Here is a 25,189-nt window from a genome sequence, read left to right as displayed (position 1 = left end):
CAGGTTCGAATCCTGCCTCGGGCATGGATGTGTGTGATGTCCTTAGGTGTGTTAGGTTTAACTAGTTCTAAGTTCTAGGGGACTAATGACCTCAGCAGTTGAGTCCCATAGTGCTCAGAGCCATTTGATCCATTTTTGAAATTTTCTTAGATCAAAGATTTTAAACTAGTGCATATACAGAGTATCTCCATTTACAGAGATAAAAATGCTAATGTTAGAACAGGTACAAAATAAGCGAGGTTATTCCCGTGTACATGTCATATAAGATCATTTATCCAAGATAAAATATGTGACACATTAACAAATGCACCATAGACAAGTTACAACAGTTTTACATACAAGAACATAACTGAACAATAACCTTTCTTGGCATATTCCAAAGATGTCGCTGAACAAAACAATCATGTCTTCAATAGACCATAAATTACAAACACTTGAGATATAATAGTGATATTAAGCAGGTGATGAGCTGTGATTATACAAAGTAAATTTTTTTTAACACAACAAGAGAAATTAGAGTAATTGAAATAAAGGAAATGGAGCATGGGAGTGGGGGGCTTATTTATAATATAACCAGGATGGGATTATGAGTAGTATTTGCAGTTAGAAGTGGTGAGTAAGGGAACTGTGCCTGGTCTTTCAGGCCTACGCTTGGGTTGACGGACAAGTTTTTATTAATTTCTATAATTTCAGTGCAATTTATCTTCCTTCAGTTTGGATGTGATGTAACACTTTGTGTTTCGCCTTGTAACTATGGCCTTCCTTAAGCAGGTAGTCTGCAAAACTAGAGTCTCCTTCTGTGGTGTTTCTTCAGGCGGGTGTATATTGCCCTGCCACACTGACATATATAGAATTTGCCTCAGTAACAAGTAATTTTATGAAACTTCCTGGCAGATTAAAACTGTGTCCCGGACCAAGATTCGAAATCGGAACCTTTGCCTTTCGCGGACAAGTGCTCTGCCATCCTAGCTACCCAAGCACGACTCACGACCAATCCTCACAGATCAGTTCTGCCAGTATCTCGTCTCCTACCTTCCAAACTTCATAGAAGCTCTCCTGCGAATCATCTTTGGTAGCTGAGATGGTAGTGCACTTGCCCGTGAAAGACAAAGGTCCCGAGTTCGAGTCTCGGCCCGGCACACAGTTTTAAATTTCTAGGAAGTTTAATATCAGCGCACACTCCCCTGCAGAGTGAAAATATTATTCTGGAAGTAATTTTGTGTATTCGTCTCTTTTCCAAAACTGTTTCCGTTTGTGCCGCAGGAGGCGCAGGAGCAGGTGTCTGAGCGCGGGGAGCTGCTGGTGTCACTGCTGTACAACGAGAACCTGCACCGGCTCGCCGTCACCGTCATAGAGGCCAGGAACCTCAAGGTGCGTGTCTTTTTTTACGTGTACGGCTGCTAACAGTTTACACATTTGAAACAGTAATACAGGCTGACTAAACAAAAATTAGTTCTCAGGATCCACGCTAGATAGAGCTGTGCGGTTTGTTGCAGCTGGTAAGTTATATCGTAAAGTTCTATTTCTTGTTTCTTTTTTTTTTTTTTATCGAATCGATACACTTCCACATTTGCTCCGTTTCTTACCCGTAGAACACCTAAGAGCTACTCATTTTGTCTCCATGTCTTTGCCCGCCTCTGTTGCATTTCGTATTTGTACCATAACAGGTTACACTATAGGAAGTGGTGAACTGAACACTTTATCCTTAACATAATCCCACGGAAAAGGGCAAACGAAGTTATCTCTATGGCACATGGTGGCCACGATTTTGGGGCCGTCTGTGCCAGACCCCTGCCGGAACGCTTTCATCTAAGAACTGGCGAACAAATAACCCTCAGTGTGGCGGTGCACCATCTTATCGGAAGCCTCTATCCAAGGTTGACAGTCCCTCTAGTATAAATCGCAAAAAAGAGAGAGAAGTTCAAATAGCGATCGCGTGAAATATTGATAGTAATGTGATTAGATAAAATTCAGATAATAGTGATAATGCAACTTATACTAGATTCTGCACTCACAGCAATTTCTTAGCCGCTTTTGGAGCAAGTCGGAGAGGGAGAGAGCAGAGTTTTTAACTGATTTGCGTCGGTTCACGAATGTGTTCAGGAGGAATAATGTCAAATTACGCAAAGGAGGCTTGAGCCTGACATTTAACCGGATTGCCTTCACGCAATCTGATTCTTCGATACAAATACCTAAGGGACCTAACTGAACATTATAAAAAAAAAAAAATCGATACACGAAAGTGGGTTTTGGTAATAGTTATCAAATCTGAGACTGAATACATTAGCAGCCTCCCGAAAACAACCGAGATACCGCTAGAAAGAGCTGACCCGTAACGTAGCATACACTGAGATTAGTTAAAGAAAAGAATAGAAAGAAATAGATATCGTTATGACTCATCAATATATTCTGTAAGAATCCATGTCACTGAACATGAACAAATATCTAAGGAACATAAAACTTACATTTGATATTTCTTTCACACATTGCGTGCTACAACAGTGTCCTGTTTTGTCTGTGCAATATTTTCTGGAAATCAGATGTCCTTGCATGCGCGCGAGTATTTCATTCCGTCACACGGTTTTTCCAAGCGTTTGATCGAAGATTTACATATTTTAGTAAACAAAATATAGTATAACCTGTAGCGATGCTACACCACACTTCTTCGCATGTCGACAACGAAACAGTAAATGGTAATCAAGTCTCTAGAACTATACATAACAAAAGATAGAATTTTAACATTCATATGTTTCGCATCTTATTACGATCGAGCTCTGCGGCAATTATATAAATGTCTGCACCCAACGGGTCATCGTGTTTATTTGAAGCAGTTAATGCTGGAGGCGCGTCTTTGTGTAGACGCACATTACAATATTATAACATTTTACCAACTACAACTCGATGGCTGTTCGTCTCTTTAATGACAAATATTTTATATACAGATCATCCGAAACCCAATGATATTACATTCCGCAGCTGAGTTTCAATGTGAAGTTCCAAGGTGTGCAGTTAAATTGTTGCCATAACGGTAGACTTACTGAAAAATAACGATCCCAGAACGGCCACACCACACATTCATTTCCGGGTTGTCCATTATCTACTGTTCGAAAATTTATCGTCTCTTCGACCACAAGATTCGGACGTTACCCCTGTTTACTTTCCCGGAGGTTTGAAAAGTCGACTCATCGGACAAACAAACTTTTGTATTGTGTACATCGATTTGTTCTAGCATGTACCTAGCGAAGTCAGCATGTCTGGGCCTAACATACGGCTACAAAACGTGCATAATTTACACTTTGTATACATCCAAATGCAGCCATTTGTGTAAATTATTAAACCCAGTTCTGTGAGGTATGCTCTTTTCTTTGAAAACATGACGCGTCGATTTCCCCGGACTCCTTTGAAATTCTGTACTCACGGTATCAACAGCATAATCTCTCAGTCCAGGTCTCCGACTTCTTGCCTTGTCGTCGCCAACATTGTCAATCTCTTTTCATACACTCCTTTGATGCTCTTCACAACTGGCGGATCTAGACTACAAGCACTTCAAAACAGTTGCTGAACTGTAATAGGCGACTGAGTTCCACGAAACCGCGAAGCACTTTGCACAACATAGACCACGTTATAACAGCACCAGTCTTAAATTACGCTTTATGCAATAAGAAGCCCAGAAAAGTAGTCAAATCCATAAAATCTTCACGAGTTATGCTACTATTAACAACAAACCACATAGCTGTATCGCGCATAGTTTTTCAGAAATAAAATTTTGTGGTCAGACAAAAAATTTATGATTACCCTGTATAGTATGTAACGAAAGTAAGCTCGAAGAGTTGTGGAGACTGTCTTGAGGAAAAAATTGATGATGGGAAACCAGTCCAAGAACATTATCCACCGACATTATCTAGCGTTCTAGTTACTGGGGAAAACACGTGTCACTAGGCAACTTACGGGGGAAACTCCTGTCGCTAGGCAACCCCTGCGGCATCAAAAGTCGCGCCTGCCGTCGCTGCGCGTAGCGGTCAGTTCGCTGTAAATCAGTGGTAGTCAAACGTATTTGCTCAAGAGGCAGTACACAGTTTGCGGGGCCGCACCTCGGGTGGCTTATGTACCGCTCTCATTCTTAATTCGTATCTTACATGTTTACTAATTGATAACTTACATAGCCGGCCGGAGTGGCCGAGCGGTTAAAGGCGCTACAGTCTGGAACCGCACGACCGCTACGGTCGCAGGTTCGAATCCTGCCTCGGGCGTGGATGTGTGTGATGTCCTTAGGTTAGTTAGGTTTAAGTAGTTCTAAGTTCTAGGGGACTTATGACCACAGCAGTTGAGTCCCATAGTGCTCAGAGCCATTTGATAACTTACATAAAGTGGTATGTTATGAGCCCCAATATCACTAGCTATAGTAAACGCGCGACATGTAGCCATCCGAAGCGCTGATAGAAGACAGCTCCATTCGGAACACTTTATTTTGACTGTTCTCTGTTTCAGATTGCTGACACCCTTAGTGACCCCAAAGTTGTGACGCTATAATTACTTACAAATCTGTACAGCTTGTGCATTAATGAACCGACGCTACTTGCGTGTCAAATTTTTTCCACAGCAGATGATCACTACAAGTCACGCACCAGTGTGTTGTCAGCACTGGAAGACAAACAATGGATCACTCCCCTTCACACACCTTGAATACCCACAGTGGCTCTGGGCTCTGAGCGCCATGGGACTTAACTTCTGTGGTCATCAGTCCCCTAGAACTTAGAACTACTTAAACCTAACTAACCTAAGGACATCACACACACCCATGCCCGAGGCAGGATTCGAACCTGCGACCGTAGCAGTCGCGCGATTACGGACTGAGCGCCTTAACCGCGAGACCACCGCGGCCGGCCCCACAGGGGCCGCACTAGTTAACACACTGCCACTGAAGTAAGCGGCCAACTTTACTTAGCTCACGGCCCAGTTCTCCGACGTCAAATTAAAAATAAGCACCCGGGACCGTACGAATAGTTGGTTAGAGCCGCATGTGGCTCGCGGACCACAGTTTGACGAGCAGTGACGTAAACACGATGTTGAAGAGCCTGTTTACATGCTTGTCCAAATGAACTTTACATCGTATTTCAGAATATCACAGGCACTGCAATGTCGTATTTATCCGACGACACTGGGTAAGCGACGTTGAAGTAAATTGTCTCCTCTGTACGGGAATTTACATAACGGATGTGCGAGTACAGGTTTTATACACATACTAGGTTGATGACATATGGATGTTTCGGTGTGGCCGTGAGTCGTGCACGGATAGCCAAATGGATAGTCGGCTTTAGGCTTTTGAGCGGTGCGGTACATACCGGCCGCTCCGTGTCGCGTTTCCGGGTCTGTTACTTACAGCGCCACCGCGGTGGTTTTGAGTTTTACAGTTACGTTCGTGACTCCAATAGCTCTTTCGTATCGGAAAGGCACGATCAATCTGCAGTTTGACGCAACGTACTGTAGACTCCAGATGCAAACAAGTGCCACACACGCCCCGTCACCGCCGCGCTACATATTCAAATGGTTCAAATGGCTCTGAGCACTATGGGACTTAACATCTGAGGTCATCAGTCCCCTAGACCTAGAACTACTTAAACCTAGCTTACCTAAGGACATCACACACACCCATGTCCGAGGCAGGATTCGAACCTGCGACTGTAACAGCATCGTGGTTCCGGACTGCAGCGCCTAGAACCGCTCGGCCACCGCGGCCGGCTAGACCCAAGGCCAACGAAGTAGACAGATTTTTATGTGACTTGATACATGTAGACACGAAAGAGCTGCTGGGTATCCATTTTTCTACCGTCTCCAGCGTTGTGTATCTTAGGTTCACTGGCAATGAGGCGTGTGACAAACTTCTCAGACACTCGGCGGAAGGTTACAGATTCTGCCACTCTGGGTGTGGTAACACTTGAACGGACTGTTCAAAATATAAAATGTGTGTTTGAAGTTCCAGCGGATTTAGTCACCCTTGCTCTTGGGACAGTGCTCGACCATACGGCCGAAAAAATGTAAGACCTTCGATACTCACCCTGTCCTTAACGAGGGGCGACAGATCCATATTGAATTGCACCGCCATGTACTTTCGTGTCTCACGATCGCTGGCTGCCGTGGGTTCATTATTTAAGACGAGAACCTGCTCCGGATGTCGACATGTAGGTACGGAATGCCTGCAACGGCGTCTCATGCAGACGGCCTCAGCCGATCAGATTCGACCGTCGATAGCGACCCCTGTGCCATATTGCCCGCAGATGCTTGTTATACCACACAAACATGGTACACAGATACATATCTGTTTACATATGCTGGACACATACTCAAGCATTTGCGAGCAATATTTATATGGGCATGCCCTTTTGGACAAGGTGCTTTTTATCTTTAATCTGCTGAGTTTTACCAACTTGACATCTTGTGCATGTCGTTCAGCGCAAAATGAACGTGTTTTACAACAAAGAAGTGTTAAAGACCTAAAGATGACAGCAATGACTGTTGAAACCCGTCGACTCAAATAAAGAAATTTTTATGCGATCTTGGCTTTTGAATGGTGTTTAACCATTTAAGCAACGTCCTTCAATCCTATGAAAATGAGAAAGTTCAGGCATACGGGAATCAAGTGTGTGCGCCCAGCGTGTGTGTGTGTGTGTTTCAGTTCCGGGAGGAGCGGCGCGACTCGTACGTGCGCGTGTCGCTGCAGCAGCAGTACCGCGCCGTCAAGGTGAAGCGCACGGCCACGGTCCGCAACTCGGACTGCCCCAACTTCTCGCAGTGCTTCAACTTCCGCGTGCCCGCCGCGCGGCTCGACCTGACCAGCATCACGCTGCACGTGCTGGTGCCCGTGCCGGGCTACGGCAGAGGTACCTGCCTGACAACTCCCTGCCTGTCTCCCCATCTTCTGCATCTCCTCCCTCTAAATTCGCTTCCTAGTTGCATCACACGTGCCAGCATGACATGGGGCTAAATGGAATTTTCCGTGTATACTACAGCTACGCCTGCATCTCATCACAACCCTTCTAGGTGTACTGTCAGCTTATAAAATACTTAAAACGTTAAAATCCTTTCAGGGTTGTTGCAGTGGACTCCTCAGCAACCTGAATCAGCTGAAACGTCGATTTATTTTAACATTTTAGTACGAGGATTGGATCTTAAATAGTGGCAACTAATTTTTCGTAACCGATAAAAAAGAGTTATGTGTTTGCTCCTGTTACTATCCTTCAAAGTACTCACCAGCGTTGTGTAGAACCCGTTGCCAGTGACGTGGAAGGCGGAGTATACCGTTAGCAGTGCCTGCTCTGTTGATGGTGAGAATGGAGCGGTCTTCTGCCTGTCGAATCTCTGGAACAGTTCTGAAGCGAATGCCACGAAGTTGTTCTTTCATCTTCGGAATCAAATCAAAGTCACAAGGACTTAAGTCCGGGGAGTATGGTGGATGGTACAGTACATCCCAGTCCCACTGACCGAACAGAACAGCCACAGCTTGCGCTGTAAGTGCCCGCGCATTGTCGTGCAAAATGATGGGTGGGTTGCGTAGAAAGTGTCGCCGCTTCTTTCGCAAAGCTAGTCGTAGGTGATGCTCCATAACGAACAGTAATACTCTGCACTGACGGTCTGCCGTGTAGGAACATAATGTGTTAGGATAACACCATCACAGTCGTACACGAGAATCACCATGACTTCCACCACACTAGGGCTCTGACGCACCTTCGTTTTTCGCTGCGACTCATAATGACACCGTTCATTGGATTGGCGTTTCAGTTTTGGTTTCGTGGCATTGGCTTCAGAGCTGTTCCAGAGATTCGACAGGCAGTCGACCGCTCCATTCGCACCATCAATGGAACGGGCTCTGCTAATGGTATACTACGCCTTCCACATCGCTAGCAACGGGTTCTACACAGCGCTGGTGACTACCTTGAAGGACAGTAACAGGTGCAAACATGGAAGTCATTTGTGTCTGTTGTGAATAAATAGTCGCCACTATTTAACTTCCAACCTTCGTATTTTGCGAAATAATGCAGCAGTACACCCAAAAGCATTTTAATGAGATTGACACCATGCACGCAAGTCTACAATGTTACGATACGTGACAAAAAAAAAAAAAAAAAAAAAAAAAAACAGTAAGCACCCAGAAGACAAGGTCGAATGTCAATGCAGCTTCTTATACCGACACACAATTCCCAGCTATGTAAATGGTTAGAGTTGCATTTCTCTCTGGCAGTTGAAACAGCGTCCATAGTGCATCTCTGTCATTCGGGTTTACAGTTGATATCACACCTTGTAGGGTACGAGCAGCATTAGATGCTGAGTGATCACTGTGTAAGACACAGCTATGCCTCATTTTCATGTGAGACGGCGAAGTCACCGGCTAACGGAGCTCGAAAGGGATTCAGTGTGGGTCTCCATCTGGCCGATTGGTCGAATCATGCAATATCCATATTTGTGGACCATTCGGATGTGACAGACGCCCGATGTTGGACCCCATGGGAATGGAAGGGCAGAGGTACACATCGTTGTGGTCGACTTCATCTGACGGCTGCAAGAGTGCACCAAGCTCATCGTAGTTCCTTCACATCTGTGAGTGTCGTCCAAGAACAAGTCGTGGACTCCCTGCTGAATACTGTGTCATCACGCACCACTGTTCGGAGACTAGCAGCAGTCGGAGTAGGGAATTCCCGTGCCACGCATAAGCTGCCATTAACATCCCAACATAAACTGTTGCATTTGGAGTGGTGCTACGGACTGCTGGCCCCGCATTGCGTACAACAATGAACAGCAATCCTGTATTATTCCGAATGACAATCATCGTCGGGTATGATTTCATCCCATGTCTTGGAGAGGCACACCGTTTCCTGGGTCATGGAGCGCGGAGCCATCAAGTACGATTTCAGGTCGCGGCTGGTAGTGACTGAGGGTCCCTGATGGCACGGCGGTATGTCACTGACATCCAGTGGCCTCATGTAGTAACTATTATGCTACAGTACCATGGTGCCATTTTTGAACAATACAATACCCGTCCACACATGAAACGTGTCTGCTTGGTCTCTCTGTGATGTTGAGGCATTCCCGTAGCCAATTAGATCCCCAAATTTGCCCCCAATGGTATATTCTTGGTACCAGCTCAGACGTCAACTCCGTTCCAGTGTCATATCCAGGATATCAAGCACAGTTGTGGGTCAGCTTGCCTCAGGAAGGAATACAACAGCATTACGAACAGCCTGACGACACCCTTCCCAATCAAATCAGTGCATACATACTGCCAAGAGATGATGCAACATCATACAGATAAGTTGGTTCATGCTGTCTTTGTGAAACTAACTCGATTTTGCAGTCACTACAGTAATATCAACCCGTGAACTTTCTTTTAGCTTCTTCCGCCACTTTTGGGTGCTTCTCTTATTTTTGGTAGGATAGTGTATAACGAACGTTTGCACGTTTATCGAATTACTGAAACAAAAATATCTAGAACTAAAATATAAGTTATGGGGTGAGATAAGCATACAGACCTCCGTGGCTGACTTAACTCTGGCAAAGTGATGTGTTCTTGTTCCGATAGTTTTATTCTCTATGCGGGTATGGGCTGTTCTATATACATTAGGGCTTCCTTGGAGTCGGCTATTTACCGAATACCCACAGGTCTTTCAGTTGTCATTTATGTAATCCAATGGTCGTCATTCTAGCAGCTGTAGGTTTTTTTTTATTTTGATGTATATCTTAAGTATGTATTGTAGATTTCAAGACACTGTTGTTCCATATTCAGCAAGCTGTTAATCGTACTTCATGAGTACTGCAATTGTCTTATCATAAAGGGAGGAGCTCACAATGCACCTGAAATACAGTTTGATAATTCATGTCGAAACTCCTTGCTATCTGCGCCGGAACGAAAATAACACAATCAGCTCCCTCTAGGGATGACTGACGGGAGTGCCTACTCTTGACGTTTAGGTTAGAAGAAAACATGTTACTGTGTCTGACAACATTGTCAGAGAGACTATTGTGAATCTGTAACAGATACAACCACCCAGACAATTAGTAGAATACTCGAACACAGACAACTGAACACACACATGTATCAGCACGACCTCCCAACACAAACAAATTATTTTTACAACATAAATGTGGCAGTTCAGTTTATGACAGCCACAATGTTTTTATGGACCAGTTTCCTCAGTTGAACAACCCCATCGTCAGAAACAGTGGATTTACTGCTGAAAGTAGTTTGTTGATTCCACTACCAATCTAACCTTGAACCATAAATTCCAATAGCTCTGACGATGCTCTTTAATGCTCTCCAATGGTCTTCTTAAATTGAATAATGTTATGAATTGCTACTTGTGACCCCTAAGGGTTTTCACTATTCAGCTTCATCTAGTACCATGGAGGCTACTCACTGATCCTTAAAACAGGTCCTATCATCCTGTCCCTTCAAAAAATGGTTCAAAAGGCTCTGAGCACTATGGGACTTAACATCTGAGGTCATCAGTCCCCTACAACTTAGAACTACTTAAACCTAACTAACCTAAGGACATCATACACATCCATGCCCGAGGCAGCATTCGAACCTGCGACCGTAGCAGTCTCGCGGTTCCAGACTGAAGCGCCTACAATCGCACGGCCACACCGGCCGGCCCTCTCCCTTCCATTATCAGTTTTTCCCCCATGTTACTTCCTTCGCCGATTCTACGGAGAATCTCCACATTCTTTATCTTATCAGTCCATCTGATTTTCAGTATTCTTCTGTAGCACCACATCTAAAATGCTTAGATTTTCTTCTGCTCCGGTTTTCCCACTATCCACCATTTACTACCAGACAACGCTGTGCTCCAAACGTACGTTCTCAGAAATTTCTTCCTCAAATTAAGGCCAATGTTGGATATTAGTACACTCCTCTTCGCCAGGAATGCTCTGTTTGCCTGTCTATTCTGCTTCTTATATCCTCCTTGCTTCGTAGGTCATAGGTTATTTTGCTTCCAAGGTAGAAGAATTCCGTAACTTCGTCTACATCGTGACCATCAACCCCGATGTTAAGTTTCTCGCTGTTCCGTTTCCTGCTACTTCGCATTACTTTCATTACATAGTTTACTGCATACGTATTCTATACAACTTAGACTATTCCTTCAGTTCAACAGATCCTTTAATCCTTCTTCAAACTCACTGAGAATAGCAATGTCATCGGCCCTAACTTCCCACTGATATCCTTTCACCTTGAATTTTAGTCCCATCCCTGAACCTTTCTTTTATTTCCGTCATTGCTTCTTCGATGTGTAGATTGAACAATAGGGGCGAAAGACTACATCCCTGTCTTACACCCTTTTTAATTCGAGCACTTCGTTCTTGTTCTTCCAGTCTTATTGTATCCTCTTGGTCCTTGTACATATTGTATGTCATCCGTCTTCCCTATAGCTTACCTCTCCTTTTCTTAAATTTAGAGCGTGTTGCAGTATTTTGTATTGTTGACAAATCCTATGAACGTGTTTTGGTTTTTCTTCAGTCTTGCTTCCACTATCAACCAGAACGTTTGAACGGCCTGTCTGTTATCTTTATCTTTCCTAAGGCCAAGCTGGTCATCATATAAGAGATTCTCAATATTCTGTCCAATTCTTCTGTAAATTTTCTGTCGGCAGCTTGGATGCAGGAGCTGATTTGGCGGTAATTCTCGAGTTTGTCGTCTCCTGCTATCTTCGGAATTGTGTGTATGATGTTTTTCCGACGATCTTATGGTATATGGTATATCGTCAGTCTCATACGTTGTACACAGTTGTGTCGACAGACGTTTTGTAGCCGCTTCCCGCCAATAATTTATAAATTCGGATGGAATGTTATCAGTCCCTTCTGCCTTATTTGACCTTCAGTCGCCCAAAGCTCTTTTAAATTCCGATTCTAATACTGGATGCCCTATCCCTTCCCTATCAACTCCTGTTCCTCATTCTATTACGGCATCAGACAAGTCCTCCCACTCATATATGACTTCACTGTACTCTTTCTACCTATCCGTTCCCTCCTCTGTATATAAGTGTGGGATTCCACCTACTCTCTTTACGTTTCCGCCCTTACTTTTAATTTCACCGAAGGTTAACTTTTCAATATGCTGAGTCAGTTCTTCAGACAATCATTTCTATTTCCATTTCCTCACATTTTCGATGCAGACATTTCGCCTTTACTTCGCCGCACTTCCTATTTATTTCATTTTTAAGTGCCTCTATTTGTGTATTCTTGAATTTCCCTGCACATTTTGGTATTTTCTTCTTTCGTCGATCAACTAAAGTATTTCTTCTGTTATCCGCGGTTTCTTCACAGTTAACTTTCTTGTACCTACGTTTTACTTTATAACTTCTGTGAATGCCCTTTTCAGAAATGTCCATTCATCTTCAGAACTGAACTGCCTACTGAGCTATTCATTATCGCAGTATCTCAGTACAACACTCATAAGAGCCGGAAAAGGTAGAAGGGATACACGTCTAACGGAACAGAGGCATGGGAGCAAGACCAGGCCCATTATAGGGACTAGAGAGCGCTAGGAGTCTAACACGGCTTAGTGTGACAGACTAGTTACAGCACATTATTCGCAGAAGTTTACTACGTTCACTGTAAACGTGCAGTTGTCAAATTTGTTATCCGATGATTATTCAGCATTACTCACATTACCCATTTAACATGGGCTTTCTGTTGCAGTTGATAGTGGAATCTTAGAATTACTACCATCCAAGGTCACTGAGAGATGTCCAACATTGTTAGAATATTCATTCTTTTGGGGAACTCTCTTCTCTCACTCGCAGCTCACTGGGAGCCCTAGAACTACCGAATCGAATTCTACAACATGCCCTGATTTACGAACCTTGCCTCTAATTTTATGAACGGCATTTTAAGAGTAACATACTAGTATTTTAAAAACTGTTTTGAAAAAGTCAGTAGACAAAATTTTTTGTTGAAGGTAAAATGTTCTACTTTGTTACGTCATGTTCCTCTTCAGTACATAATCGACGTTTCAGCCCCTCTTTATCTGGATCTTCGGGTTTTTACCGGTTAGTTGAACTCTCACAAGCTGCGACATCGTCGCGAAAAAAAATAGTGACCCATTTTTGCTGCAGATCTGATGATGGTCATTAAAGACCGAAACCGGTAATCTGTTAACAAAAAGTTTGTGACCATAGACGTAAATTAAAGGAAACTTATAGTTGAACTCTGTCAAAGACAATAGACACGTTCTTTTGCAAAAAGGAGTTTTTTCGTGATTGTTTTACAAGTAAGAAGTAAATTCACAGCCTCTGTGCGCGAGAAATACTTACAGTTGCGAAGAAGCAGCACGACAATAATAATTTGATAAACTTTGCCCCTGTCTTGTTTTGCCTTTTTAGCTACTTAACCAATGACGATGGGCCACTGACAGCAGCCGTAAAATTTTCCTCCATTAAGCCCATTTCTTAAGAAAAAGTATGACAACATTTTATAATCGGATGGAAAGTATTTGGACACCTATTACTGAGTGTTAATATGGGTAGTGTCCATCCTTGATCTCGGCTGGGGACACTCCCAATGAGACATCTGAAAGCCTGTGGAGGAATGCCAGCCCATACTTCCTCAAGAGCCGAAACCAAAGAAGATGACGATGTTGCACGGTGTGGCCTGGAGCGACGTCGACGTTGTAACTCAGACCAAAGGCGTCCCATTGGGATCAGAACTTTACCAAGGGCATGGTAGACGATTTCAGAAACGTTATCGTTGACAAACTATTGCCTCACTGGGCACTCTGTCATGCAGATATAATCTTCGTCCCCGAACTGTCCCTCTGCTGTATCCAGTACACAACGCTGTAAGTTGTTTACATATCGTTCGCCATTTAGTGTTTACTGGAGACCCTATCTCATCCGTACTTTACTGTCGGCACTAGGCATGACGGTAGGTAAGACTCTTCTAACATCGTCGAACCCAAACCGTTCCGTCGGATTGCCGCAGGGTATAGCGTCAGTCATCACTCCAAATCACACGTTTTCAGTCATCCATTGCCCAGTGGCGTTGCATTTTACGTCACTCAAGCGCCGCTTACCATTGATTACAGTTATTAGTGGCTTAGAAGGAGCTACTTGACCATTTTACACTAACTTTTTTTAACTTCCCATGCACAGTCATTGTGCTGGTTGGACTACTGGTAGCGCTTTGGTAATCACGAGTAATTTCTTCCGCTGATTTCATGCGATTTTTATACAACCACCCTTTAACATTGGTCTAAGATCCCATGCTGTCAGCATGTGAGGTCTGTCTGGTCTCGGCTTAGTGGGGGTGGCTTCTTCGCATTCCCACTTCACAATCACGTTATCAACAGTCGACTTCGGGAGTGTTGAAATATCCCTGATGCATTTGTTACTCAAGTGACATGCAATGACTTGTCTTCGTTCAATAACACTGATTTCTCCTGAGCAAGCCCATTGACAATACAATAATCCCCACCGCCTTTTATACTCGTGGTTCGGCCACTCGTGACGTCCAGTGATCAATTCCGCATAACACAGTGGTGCACGGATACTTTTCATCAGATATTGTAAGTGAACGCTGCACCGGTCTATAACAGTGATCAGCTAAGCGGTGAACTCGAGAATATCTTGAAGAAGATCCCATTAGAAGGCTCGAAACGTCGATTGTGTAAGAACTTGTAGAGGAACATTTTAATTTTATCCATACTTCGCAGCTTCAAACGTGAGTTTTTGTTTACAAAGAAGTATGAATTAAAAAACGCCTTCAGTCACAATGTTTTTTTAATTTATTAAATTATTAATACTATATTCATATTTATTACTAATAATAGATACACGCTGCATTTCTGATCTTTTGCGTCCATCATCAGGCGTAACTTGTCTTAATATGTGATTTATTTTCGCTCATAAGTGAGTTGAAAGGCATATTCCTGTCACCAAAAGGTTTGATGTTAGTTTATGAATTTCGTAAGTCAAATGCGTTAAATATGTGCAAAACAGTGCAAAAATAAACAGAGTAAACTTACCACACATCCAAGAAAAGCATTTTTGTTTTATACCATCATACATTCTTTTCTCCATCCTGTTCGTTAATATCACTTCACTCAAGAGGCACATTTGCATACACATATTTTTAAACACGTCAGAGATATCGATTGTGTGTTTTGTGTGGAGTGATCCAAGATGAATATATTCGCAGTGCCAGAGATCTAATTATTAAACAAATGACATGTGCAGGGAATAACTTTCCTTTGCATAGCAGGAGTTTGCACTTAACCTCATTCTAGAGCAAAATAAAATCATGTATTAAGACATGTTACACCTGATGATGTAACCACAGGGTCCGAAATTAATCGTGTGTTTAATAAAACACGAAAATCTGTGACTGAAGGCTTTTTTAAGTTCCTACTTCCAGTGAAGAGGAACAGGTCGCTGCTTCACAGTCCTAAAGATGTTGCCTTCAATGCCAGCGGACATGGATGCCTAGCAGGCTTACGTATTGTCAAGTGTCCTTTGTCCGAATGTTGTGCATACACCTGTGTATTTACCATAGGCGACATGTGTGTTTCAGATAAGCCGATCGGCAAGGCGGTGCTGGGGTCGTACATGTTCGCGCGCGGCAAGGCCTTGGCCCACTGGAACGCCGCCATCTCATCGCCCATGGAGCAAGTTCAGCAGTGGCACGCCCTGTCCGAGTGAGGCGGGGCCACGCACGTGTTTGGTTTCCTACCAAGAAACAATCAGCTGTACATATCCTCCTTCTTCCTCGCGTCGAGATGCAGTGGCCACCTTGCTCTTATACAATTCATTTGCAGAACTGCTTCAACTCTAACTAGCTCCCGCCCTACTAGGGCGGCTCGGCTTGTTACTACAACGTGCACTATAATTCATTTTAATACCTTCCCTTTACTATAAATGCATCATTTTACCGGTTAATTCAAATGGACTTACCAAGAGGCTGGACGAGCCCATCAGACTGGTACCCATTCATGCATAAATTGCATTAAAAGAGGCTAAATCCCTCGTAAGTAAGCAAGTGGTACCATATTCCCCAACGTTTTGGACTTGCAACCGGATGATGTGAACATCTTGCGTCATTATTTCAGCTAACAACCATTCAGCCATCTTCAGGTGCATTTTACGCTGGAGATTGCTGGTGTACGCCGCTGACTTTATACCGAAAACGCTCGCGCGCCACATTCGCACAGGTTTTCGCTGCGTGGCCATCCTTCGCCGAGTTCAGCGCTCTTTGTCGAGTACTGCTCCATGTGTGGCGCGAGCTGATATTGCTTGCACGCCCTCTGTCGAATTGGGGACACCCGGAGTTAAAATTCATTGGCGGAAATAAGAAAAGTAATTGTTGCTGGACTCGTAATTAGGCGTGAAATTTTGTCTTTCTGAAGATATTAAACACACCACCGGCTCCCAAGCTTTATCACGTTGAAATATGCGATCACAATTAACAACTTCTTTCGGCAAACATTTTTCCCCAGGTTCCATAATGATTCAATACTAGAAGGATCTCTTCGTGACCAGGACAGTAGTGGCAGAATAACTCATAGAAGACCTTTCGTTGTTATTATAAGGAAGTAGGGAAATTTAATTTTCCACCTGGTTATAAAAACATATCATCTTGATAGTGATTTGAAGGCTAGCCTACTCACTCACAGAAGATTCAAAGAGCCACAGTAGTTTGATTGTGCAATGGTAGCATGATCATTAGTCTCCTATATGGGGTTGGAACAAAGACGATAAATCATCTGTCTCTTAATGAATTTAAGTTTTAAATTTTGAATCAGAGGGCTTAAATTTTTATTTAGGAAGAGAAGACGCTACGCTGAGCTACACTGGCGAACATGTACTGTCGCTGTGTTCTGTGGAGTCCAATCATCCTTTAGTGAGCAGAGAAGAGCACAGGCCTTTGTAAGTGACCGGAATATTACTGTAAACAACGCTTCTTTAGAATTCTGCCCAATTTAGACGGAATGTTGCCCCCTTATGAGAGGTACGACCTGGACATGAACAGCTCCTCCTCTTCTCTCTCTTTTGAGTGGTGACGTTTACTCCCCGCTAACGCTGTCCTAATCTGATGGGGGGAATATCCGCCCTCGATAGACGGCTGCCGTACACCGAAAATCTGTGCGCACGCGCCACAGCGCAAAATTTCGATAGAAAATTATTGATGTGTACCAGCAATCTCATCTGAAGACGTCTAAACCATTGTCACTCCAGATAATTTGGCAAGATGTCGACGTCGTCCAGCTGCAAGCCCGAAATCTAACGGAACATTCATTACACGGGGGTGTCAAGTATCATGACTGATACCATGATGCACTTTATTGCTTTCCAGTTTATCACTCTCTGGTAACTACCACCACAGGTAAAGCTCTTAGTATATGATTTCGTGCTTATCGAAGGGAAAACATTGATGATTTCACTTAGCCCGACAAGAGATAGCTTACCGTAGAATTTAGTCCCATAATGGATTCACTGACCACTAAAAACAGATTCTAGTCAAAACTTGCGCTTTAGGAGTATAGAAAATGACTTTTCTCGAAATTTTTGTCACCATGTAGAAAGAGATCAAATATTGGTACATTTACGGTTACGAAGAAAGGATTGCTGTTGCACATTAAATAGCAAAATCCACATTTCTATTCCAGAGAAGTAAATCGAACAACTGAAGCGTTGTCGAATTGTGTAATTCCTATCTAGAGTAATGCTCTTCGTCATACCAATGAACATGAATTTGAGTCTTAATGCGATGCTGGTACATTAGGATGCACAGCAAGCTACCAGCGCTTGTAACAATTTGTCCGTCGAAAATTTCTTATCGATTACTGGACTCACTGGTTAACGACCTGCGTGTACAGTACGATAAATCAAGCAACATTATTGTGGCAAACTCCTAAATTTTCTTATAGCAACTGTGTAACTCTTTGCAATCAACTATTTACATCGCAGTAAAATACTGATCGACGGTCGCGTAGCACAGCTTTTATTCATAATTATCCTCCTCGGCAGGAAACACAGTCGTTTTGTAGGAGGAACGAATCCATCGTAAACCTGCAACAAGACTGTTTAAGACATGACGCAGTGTAGCTTCTATTGTTCTGATGCAGCGATAATGATTCTGCAGTTACTTGAGACTTTGCGACTGAAATATTTCGTCCTCTACGAGAATACGAGGCAGCATAGCTGAAGGTGACGTGTTCTAATCAGCGACTTCATTATGTAGTTGAGTACTTTCTTCAAAATACAACACGTATCTGCATATGTTCTCTTCTCGAACTGCCACAGTTCAGAGGCTATGCGCACGTATTCTGTGCCCTGTGAAACTCATTCTTTCTCTTACGTGGGCCGAGGTAAAACGGTGAAGGTAGTAAAGGCAACGAAAGAGTAAAATTCCACACACACTAAGCATTGCATCATCTTATGGGTGACTGTAATGCTTAATCTATAAGTAAACTGTAGAAAACGTAGTGTTTCATGCAATACTTTACGTAAATAATCACCAAGCTGACCTTAGATTTCTAAATATAAGTACATCAGAGATTACTAAAGTAGAATTGCGAATAGTTGCAATACTGTAAACGAAAATTCGCTATTACAGACGCAGAGACTTGAACGTAGAGAGCTTAAACAAATAGGGATCAATGGTAGATATTTATTTTACAGTCCAGTACTGACATTTTTATCCACTACTTTGATAATACAATAATAATGTAAATATATCTCAATTTGAGCTCACTGTAATGGAAAACAACACTTACGATTGTAAATATATGTTTGTATGTATATATGTTATAGAATAGCAACGCTCATTCCACAGCTGACCAAGTGATATTAATTTTTACTGTAAGGACTGATAGCGTAGCTCCTTGCTTAACAACATTTGTAAAATATGAACATATCACGTAATGTCACTATATTTTTGTGACTAAGTGTCGAAATTAGCTTTCTTAGACATTCAAGAAATCGCTACATCGCGCACGAGTCAGGAGGTCATTACAAACGAATGATTGTAATGAAATGCTATGAAATGACGCTCGTAGACAAATGATTCTGGGAAAATGAAAGCTTCAGATATTTCTTGAAAAGATAAATCTACGAATGAAATTACATATCTTTGGTGCTGAAGAGTGATAGTTAATTATCTCATACAGTTACAGTAACGTTTCGAGGCTATAGATAATTATTTCTGCTTTCTTTTGAATTTTTATCCTATAGACTCCGAAGGCTTTGAAAACCGATTTATTTTAGAGTCCCAGTTTTTATCGTTATACACGTCAAGGTCGTTTAAACAGAACTTCACATTTTGGCTTTGTGGTTGTAGAATAACTACTGTCGGTTTCGGAACAATTATCAAAATAAATCATAGTTACCACAGTTGTCACAACTACCGACGATTACCACACTTTAACCTGACCGTGTCGATATCTGATGCCAAAATAAGTTTTATAGACCTCCTGCCCATTCGCGCTTTGTCGAAATCGCTTGAGGCAATTTCCATAATGTGTTCCACTTGTTCCGTCTCAAACAGACTTTAAACCCTGATCTGCCGTCCTATTTGTGTTAATTGCCACAAGTATCACCTTTGGACGCACGATTATGTAGCTGGTTCTCAGGAACACGTTTCTGTTGTGGTATCGAGTTTAACTGCTAGTGGGAGAAGCAGTTTGGACCGTGAGTCATGAAAAGCATTTGACCGATACGAAAATCTGGAGTTATTAGAAACGGTCGCAACATATAAGTGTGAAGAGCTAGTTGGTCTTTGTTTCATGGCACATCATTCAAATGATTCGTACTTTGCCTAAGGTTATCAAAGAATTATCTCTTACCAAATTTGATCATGTAGCGAGATCTTGAAAGCCATAGGTAACTGTGCTAGCGTTAATTTTCTGATAGCCTAACTATAAATCTTTATGGACAATGTATATGTAGAGGTTCAGTGAATGAAGCATGTCATACAAGTTTGTATTTATTGCAGTAAAATAGAGATCTATATCTATTTTAGATAACTTAGACTGTAAGATGTTTTGCTTTCAAATGTTATATGGAAGAAAATCTCATGACAAGATCTGCTGTCTGTATGCGTCAGAAGGCTTAGGAGACGCTTTTTGCAGCTTTCATACGCGTGGTGATTTTATGACAAAGAGAAACGGTTTTTGTAGCTACATGTTTCTCACCAGTCGCAAGCTGTAGTGGCACAGATTATACTCGAAGTGGTATCCCCCACTTCCCCCTGCTCCAATACTGCAACAAGTCAATGATGCAAACAAATATTCTGGGCACTGTTTCACTAATAGAGTATTTTATAATAGAAACATTTCGTTTGTTTCTTCTTCACATGGGTCTTGCACTAAGAACGCTCGCTACCTTTCTAATTGGAGATTTTTGATTCTAAAGTCTCTGGGCGACAATAAGACGATAATTCACTGTCAGCTGACAGTTTTAGAATTTGCTATCTTGCAGCGTGGTTGTTTATTTAAATATTTCATTCATGTCAATCTTGAATGGCTACTGCAGTATTTCGTACATAGTTCAACAAAACTTTTAAACTCCAGCTCAACTCTTATAAACTTAGTTCTACATATTAATAAAGAATGGAGAAAACGAAGTTTAATGAAAATGGTAACACACTGTTTAATGCTTTCTTATAAAATTAAAACGATTTTCTGCTACTATAAAAGTTTAGCAGACTTCATCTGGTTGCTTTCGGTTAACTTCCATCTAATATAATTCGATGTCATTGTTGGATATGGAAATCAGCAACACAGCCAACTACTTTCCTGTAGTCAAAAATATTCTTTCAGAATTTTGTTAAGGATGTGTCATCTCTTTTACACATCCCGACCAAGTGAAATGCGGATCTACTGCTATCCCATGTCCGTTTGTAAAAACCAGGTGGTGCTAATACTATACTCAGGGCAAACGATAAATTAAACAAAATCTCATAGTATATTCTGGCCAACTGATACGAAAGACTGAGGAACAAAAATGATTGAGCTCCTTGTGCCTCAATGAGTCACCTTTCAGGAACACTCCGTTTGTTTGATTTAACGCAAGGTGATGGCGTGCATGTTTGAAAAACAGCCAGCAAATATCGATGCCTCGGCATATTATTAAGATACTTACAGTTTGCTTGCAGTTGTAGAGCGTTAAGCTCCGAAATTATTTGATTTTTCTTCAGACTACGATTCTTAACATAAAGGTAATATTGCATAATATACTCTACAATGGAAACAATAAAAATGAAGTGCGCCCGTAATATAAATCGTTGATAGTGTATTTTAACATTACGGGGTAGACAGCAGTCAGTGTTAAGAAAGTAATACTTGCGTCCGCAATGACTCTAAATGAGAAAAATATCGTGGGGCCAGTTTTCGATTTTGTGATAAAAATGTTTTTTTTGTATAATATTAAGATACAGAACGTATACATTTATTACACAGTGAAATTACAAGCACAAGCGAACATTTATAAATAAAAATATTCTGTTAATAAGGATAATAACAATGATTTGAATTACAATGTGCCACTGAGTTTCGTAAAATTTTCATGCGGGCTTATATCACAGTGATATAATTTTGAGCATTTGTAAATATATGAACAACCCATTAACCCTAAAATGTACTGAAGAAGAGATCAGTAGAAGATATCATTCAAAATATCTTGTACGGTTAGATATTTTGGCTGCGAGCTCCAACACAAACGAAATCTGCTTGTGGTAAAACAAGAGGTTTCTTGTTGACGTAACTGTTTACATGAAGAAAACTGTTAACCTTATGTTTCGTTTTGCAGCATAGTGAGACACTGGAATGAAGAGTATGTAAGCGAAACAAGGTGTATGTATATATTCAACAAAAATTAATTTTTTGAAAATAAAATTTGAATTTCTAATATGCGTCTATTATTTTTTCCTGTGGGTTTCCCACTCCCAAAATATAAATAGCGTCCATAGGTAAAATGTCCATTGCCTGTAAAATACAGCAGAGCTCCACGCATAACATCCCGCCAACGTATCACATACGTCAAACACAGACTTTACACCAAAATTTTACTAAAAGATTTGTAAAAGTACATATGCTAAATTGTATCACAAATTTTACTAACCGATTTGTAAAAGTACATATGCAAAATTGTATCACAAAACTCGATCCAGAAAACTGCAGGATCTCATCCACAACCAGGCTCTCTGCTCCTAACTGCTTAGCCATCTTAGGAACGAGCAGGAAATACTGACGGTAAAGCATGTTTTTTATTGTTATTTCAGTTTCCCGCAAACGGATGGACAGCAAGAGAATAAAACCAGTCTGCAGATAAAGATAAAACGTAATAATTAGAAGTTTTATATTATACACTATGTGATCAAAAGTATCCGGACACCTAGCTGAAAATGACTTCAAAGTCCGTGGCACCCTCCACCCGTAATGCTGGAATTCAATATGGTGTTGGCCCACCCTTAGCCTTGACGACAGCTTCCACTCTAGCAGGCACACGATACGTTCAATCAGGTTCTGGAAGGTTTCTTGGGGACTGGTAGCTCATTCTTCACGGACTGCTGCACTGAGGAGAGGTATCGATATCGATCGGTGAGGCCTGGCACGAAATCCGTGTTCCAAAAGATGCCATCTTAGGAACGAGCAAGAAATACTGACGGTAAAGCATGTTTTTTATTGTTATTTCAGTTTCCCGCAAACGGATGGACAGCAAGAGAATAAAACCAGTCTGCAGATAAAGATAAAACGTAATAATTAGAAGTTTTATATTATACACTATGTGATCAAAAGTATCCGGACACCTAGCTGAAAATGACTTCAAAGTCCGTGGCGCCCTCCACCCGTAATGCTGGAATTCACTATGGTGTTGGCCCACCCTTAGCCTTGACGACAGCTTCCACTCTAGCAGGCACACGATACGTTCAATCAGGTTCTGGAAGGTTTCTTGGGGACTGGTAGCTCATTCTTCACGGACTGCTGCACTGAGGAGAGGTATCGATATCGATCGGTGAGGCCTGGCACGAAATCCGTGTTCCAAAAGATGCCATCTTAGGAACGAGCAGGAAATACTGACGGTAAAGCATGTTTTTTATTGTTATTTCAGTTTCCCGCAAACGGATGGACAGCAAGAGAATAAAACCAGTCTGCAGATAAAGATAAAACGTAATAATTAGAAGTTTTATATTATACACTATGTGATCAAAAGTAACCGGACACCTAGCTGAAAATGACTTCAAAGTCCGTGGCGCCCTCCACCCGTAATGCTGGAATTCAATATGGTGTTGGCCCACCCTTAACCTTGACGACAGCTTCCACTCTAGCAGGCACACGATACGTTCAATCAGGTTCTGGAAGGTTTCTTGGGGACTGGTAGCTCATTCTTCACGGACTGCTGCACTGAGGAGAGGTATCGATATCGGTCGGTGAGGCCTGGCACGAAATCGGTGTTCCAAAAGATGCCAAAGGTGTTCTAAAGAATTCAGGTCAGGACTCTGTGCAGGCCAGTCCATTACAGGGTTGTTATTGTCGTATAATCACTTCGCCACAGGCCGTGCATTATGAACAGGTGCTCGATCGTGTTGAAAGATGTAATCGCCATCTCCGAATTGCTGTTCAACAGTGGGAAGCTAGAAGAGGCTTAAAACATCAAGGCAGGCTTGTGCTGTGATAGTGCCACGCAAAAGAAATGCAAGCCCCCTCCATGAAAAACACGACCACACCATAATACCACCGCCTCCGAATTTTACTGTTAGTACTACACATGCTGGCAGATGACGTTCACCGGGCACTGGCCATACCCAGAACCTGCCATCGGATCGCCACATTGTGTACCGTGATTCGTCACTCCACGTAACGTTTTTCCACTGTTCAGTCGTCCAATATTTACGCTCCTCACACCAAGCGGAGGCATCGTCTGGCATTCATCGGCGTGATGTGTGGCTAATGAGCAGCCGCTCGACCATGAAATCCAAGCCCTTTCACGTCCCACCTACCTGTCATAGTACTTGCAGTGGATTCTGATGCAGTTTGTAATTCCTTTGTGATGGTCTGGATAGATGTGTGCGTATTACACATTACGGCCCTCTTCAACTGTACCCGTTCTCTGTCAGTCAACAGACGAGGTCGGCCTGTACGCCTTTGTGTTGCAGGTGTCCCTCCACGTTTCCACTTCACTACCACATCGGAAACAGTGGACCTAAGGATGTTTAGGAGTGTGGAAATCTCGCGTACAGATGTATGACACAAATGACACCCAATCACCTGATCACTTTCGAAGTCCGTGAGTGCCGCGGAACGCTCCATTCTACTCCCTCAAGATGTCTTGTGGTGTCACCGCCAGACACCACACTTGCTAGGTGGTAGCCTTTAAATCGGCCGCGGTCCGGTAGTATACGTCGGACCCGCGTGTCGCCACTGTCAGTGATTGCAGACCAAGCGCCGCCACACGGCAGGTCTAGAGAGACTTCCTAGCACTCGCCCCAGTTGTACAGCCGAATTTGCTAGCGATGGTTCACTGACAAATTACGCTCTCATTTGCCGAGACGATAGTTAGCATAGCCTTCAGCTACGTCATTTGCTACGACCTAGCAAGGCGCCATTATCATTTGCTACTTATCTTGTGATGCATGTACCGTCATACCGATGTTCACCAATTATGGATTACAGTTAAGTATTCCAGAAGCTACGTACTTTTTTTACTAGACTCAACTCCTTTAACTGTTCCAGACCTCACGCCAGCCTGCGTGAGCTTAAACGCGTGCCTTTCGGCTATCTCATAGTGGCTTGGCTGTCTTGCCAAGTCACAACATGTGTTATGACTACTGAGGTCGCTGATGTAGAGTACCTGGCAGTAGGTGGCAGCACAAAGCGCCTAATATGAAAAACGTACGTTTTTGGACCGGGGGGGGGGGGGGGGGGGAGAGGGGCGTTCGGATACTTTTAATCACATAGTGTACATTGACTGAGCAAAAAAGTGAAGACATGATCAGATGTCAATATAACTTTGTATATGTAGATACCATCGGCTGGTATTTAAGTGGTCAGCGATCCAGTTTTCTGTAATGGGTAGAACCACCACTAGAGTACATTAGTGTTTCTCGTATTTACTCCTCTTACCAGGCCTTGTAAAGTGTATAAGAGTCCTGATCAGCGACAGGTGTTAATTGATCACTGTTAAGGACGCGGAGGTAACCATGTACTTGT

The 25,189-nt window shown here is 42.5% G+C and overlaps 1 protein-coding gene across 1 annotated transcript in view; it reads left to right on the top strand.

The window, feature by feature from the left end:
* LOC124594624 (synaptotagmin-15-like) overlaps positions 1 to 21,843 on the top strand; it is a 159,341-nt gene extending 137,498 nt beyond the window's left edge. Inside the window, exons 7-9 of the mRNA XM_047132996.1 lie at positions 1,264 to 1,371; positions 6,674 to 6,878; positions 15,556 to 21,843. Coding sequence (XP_046988952.1) covers positions 1,264 to 1,371; positions 6,674 to 6,878; positions 15,556 to 15,683 — 441 coding nt within the window. The 3' untranslated portion in view covers positions 15,684 to 21,843. The remainder of the gene's footprint in view (positions 1 to 1,263; positions 1,372 to 6,673; positions 6,879 to 15,555) is intronic.
* Positions 21,844 to 25,189: the final 3,346 nt, after the last annotated feature.

Source organism: Schistocerca americana, chromosome 2 (genome assembly GCF_021461395.2).
Source record: "Schistocerca americana isolate TAMUIC-IGC-003095 chromosome 2, iqSchAmer2.1, whole genome shotgun sequence".
Classification (NCBI taxonomy): domain Eukaryota; kingdom Metazoa; phylum Arthropoda; class Insecta; order Orthoptera; family Acrididae; genus Schistocerca; species Schistocerca americana.
This window is presented reverse-complemented; position numbering and strand designations above follow the sequence as displayed.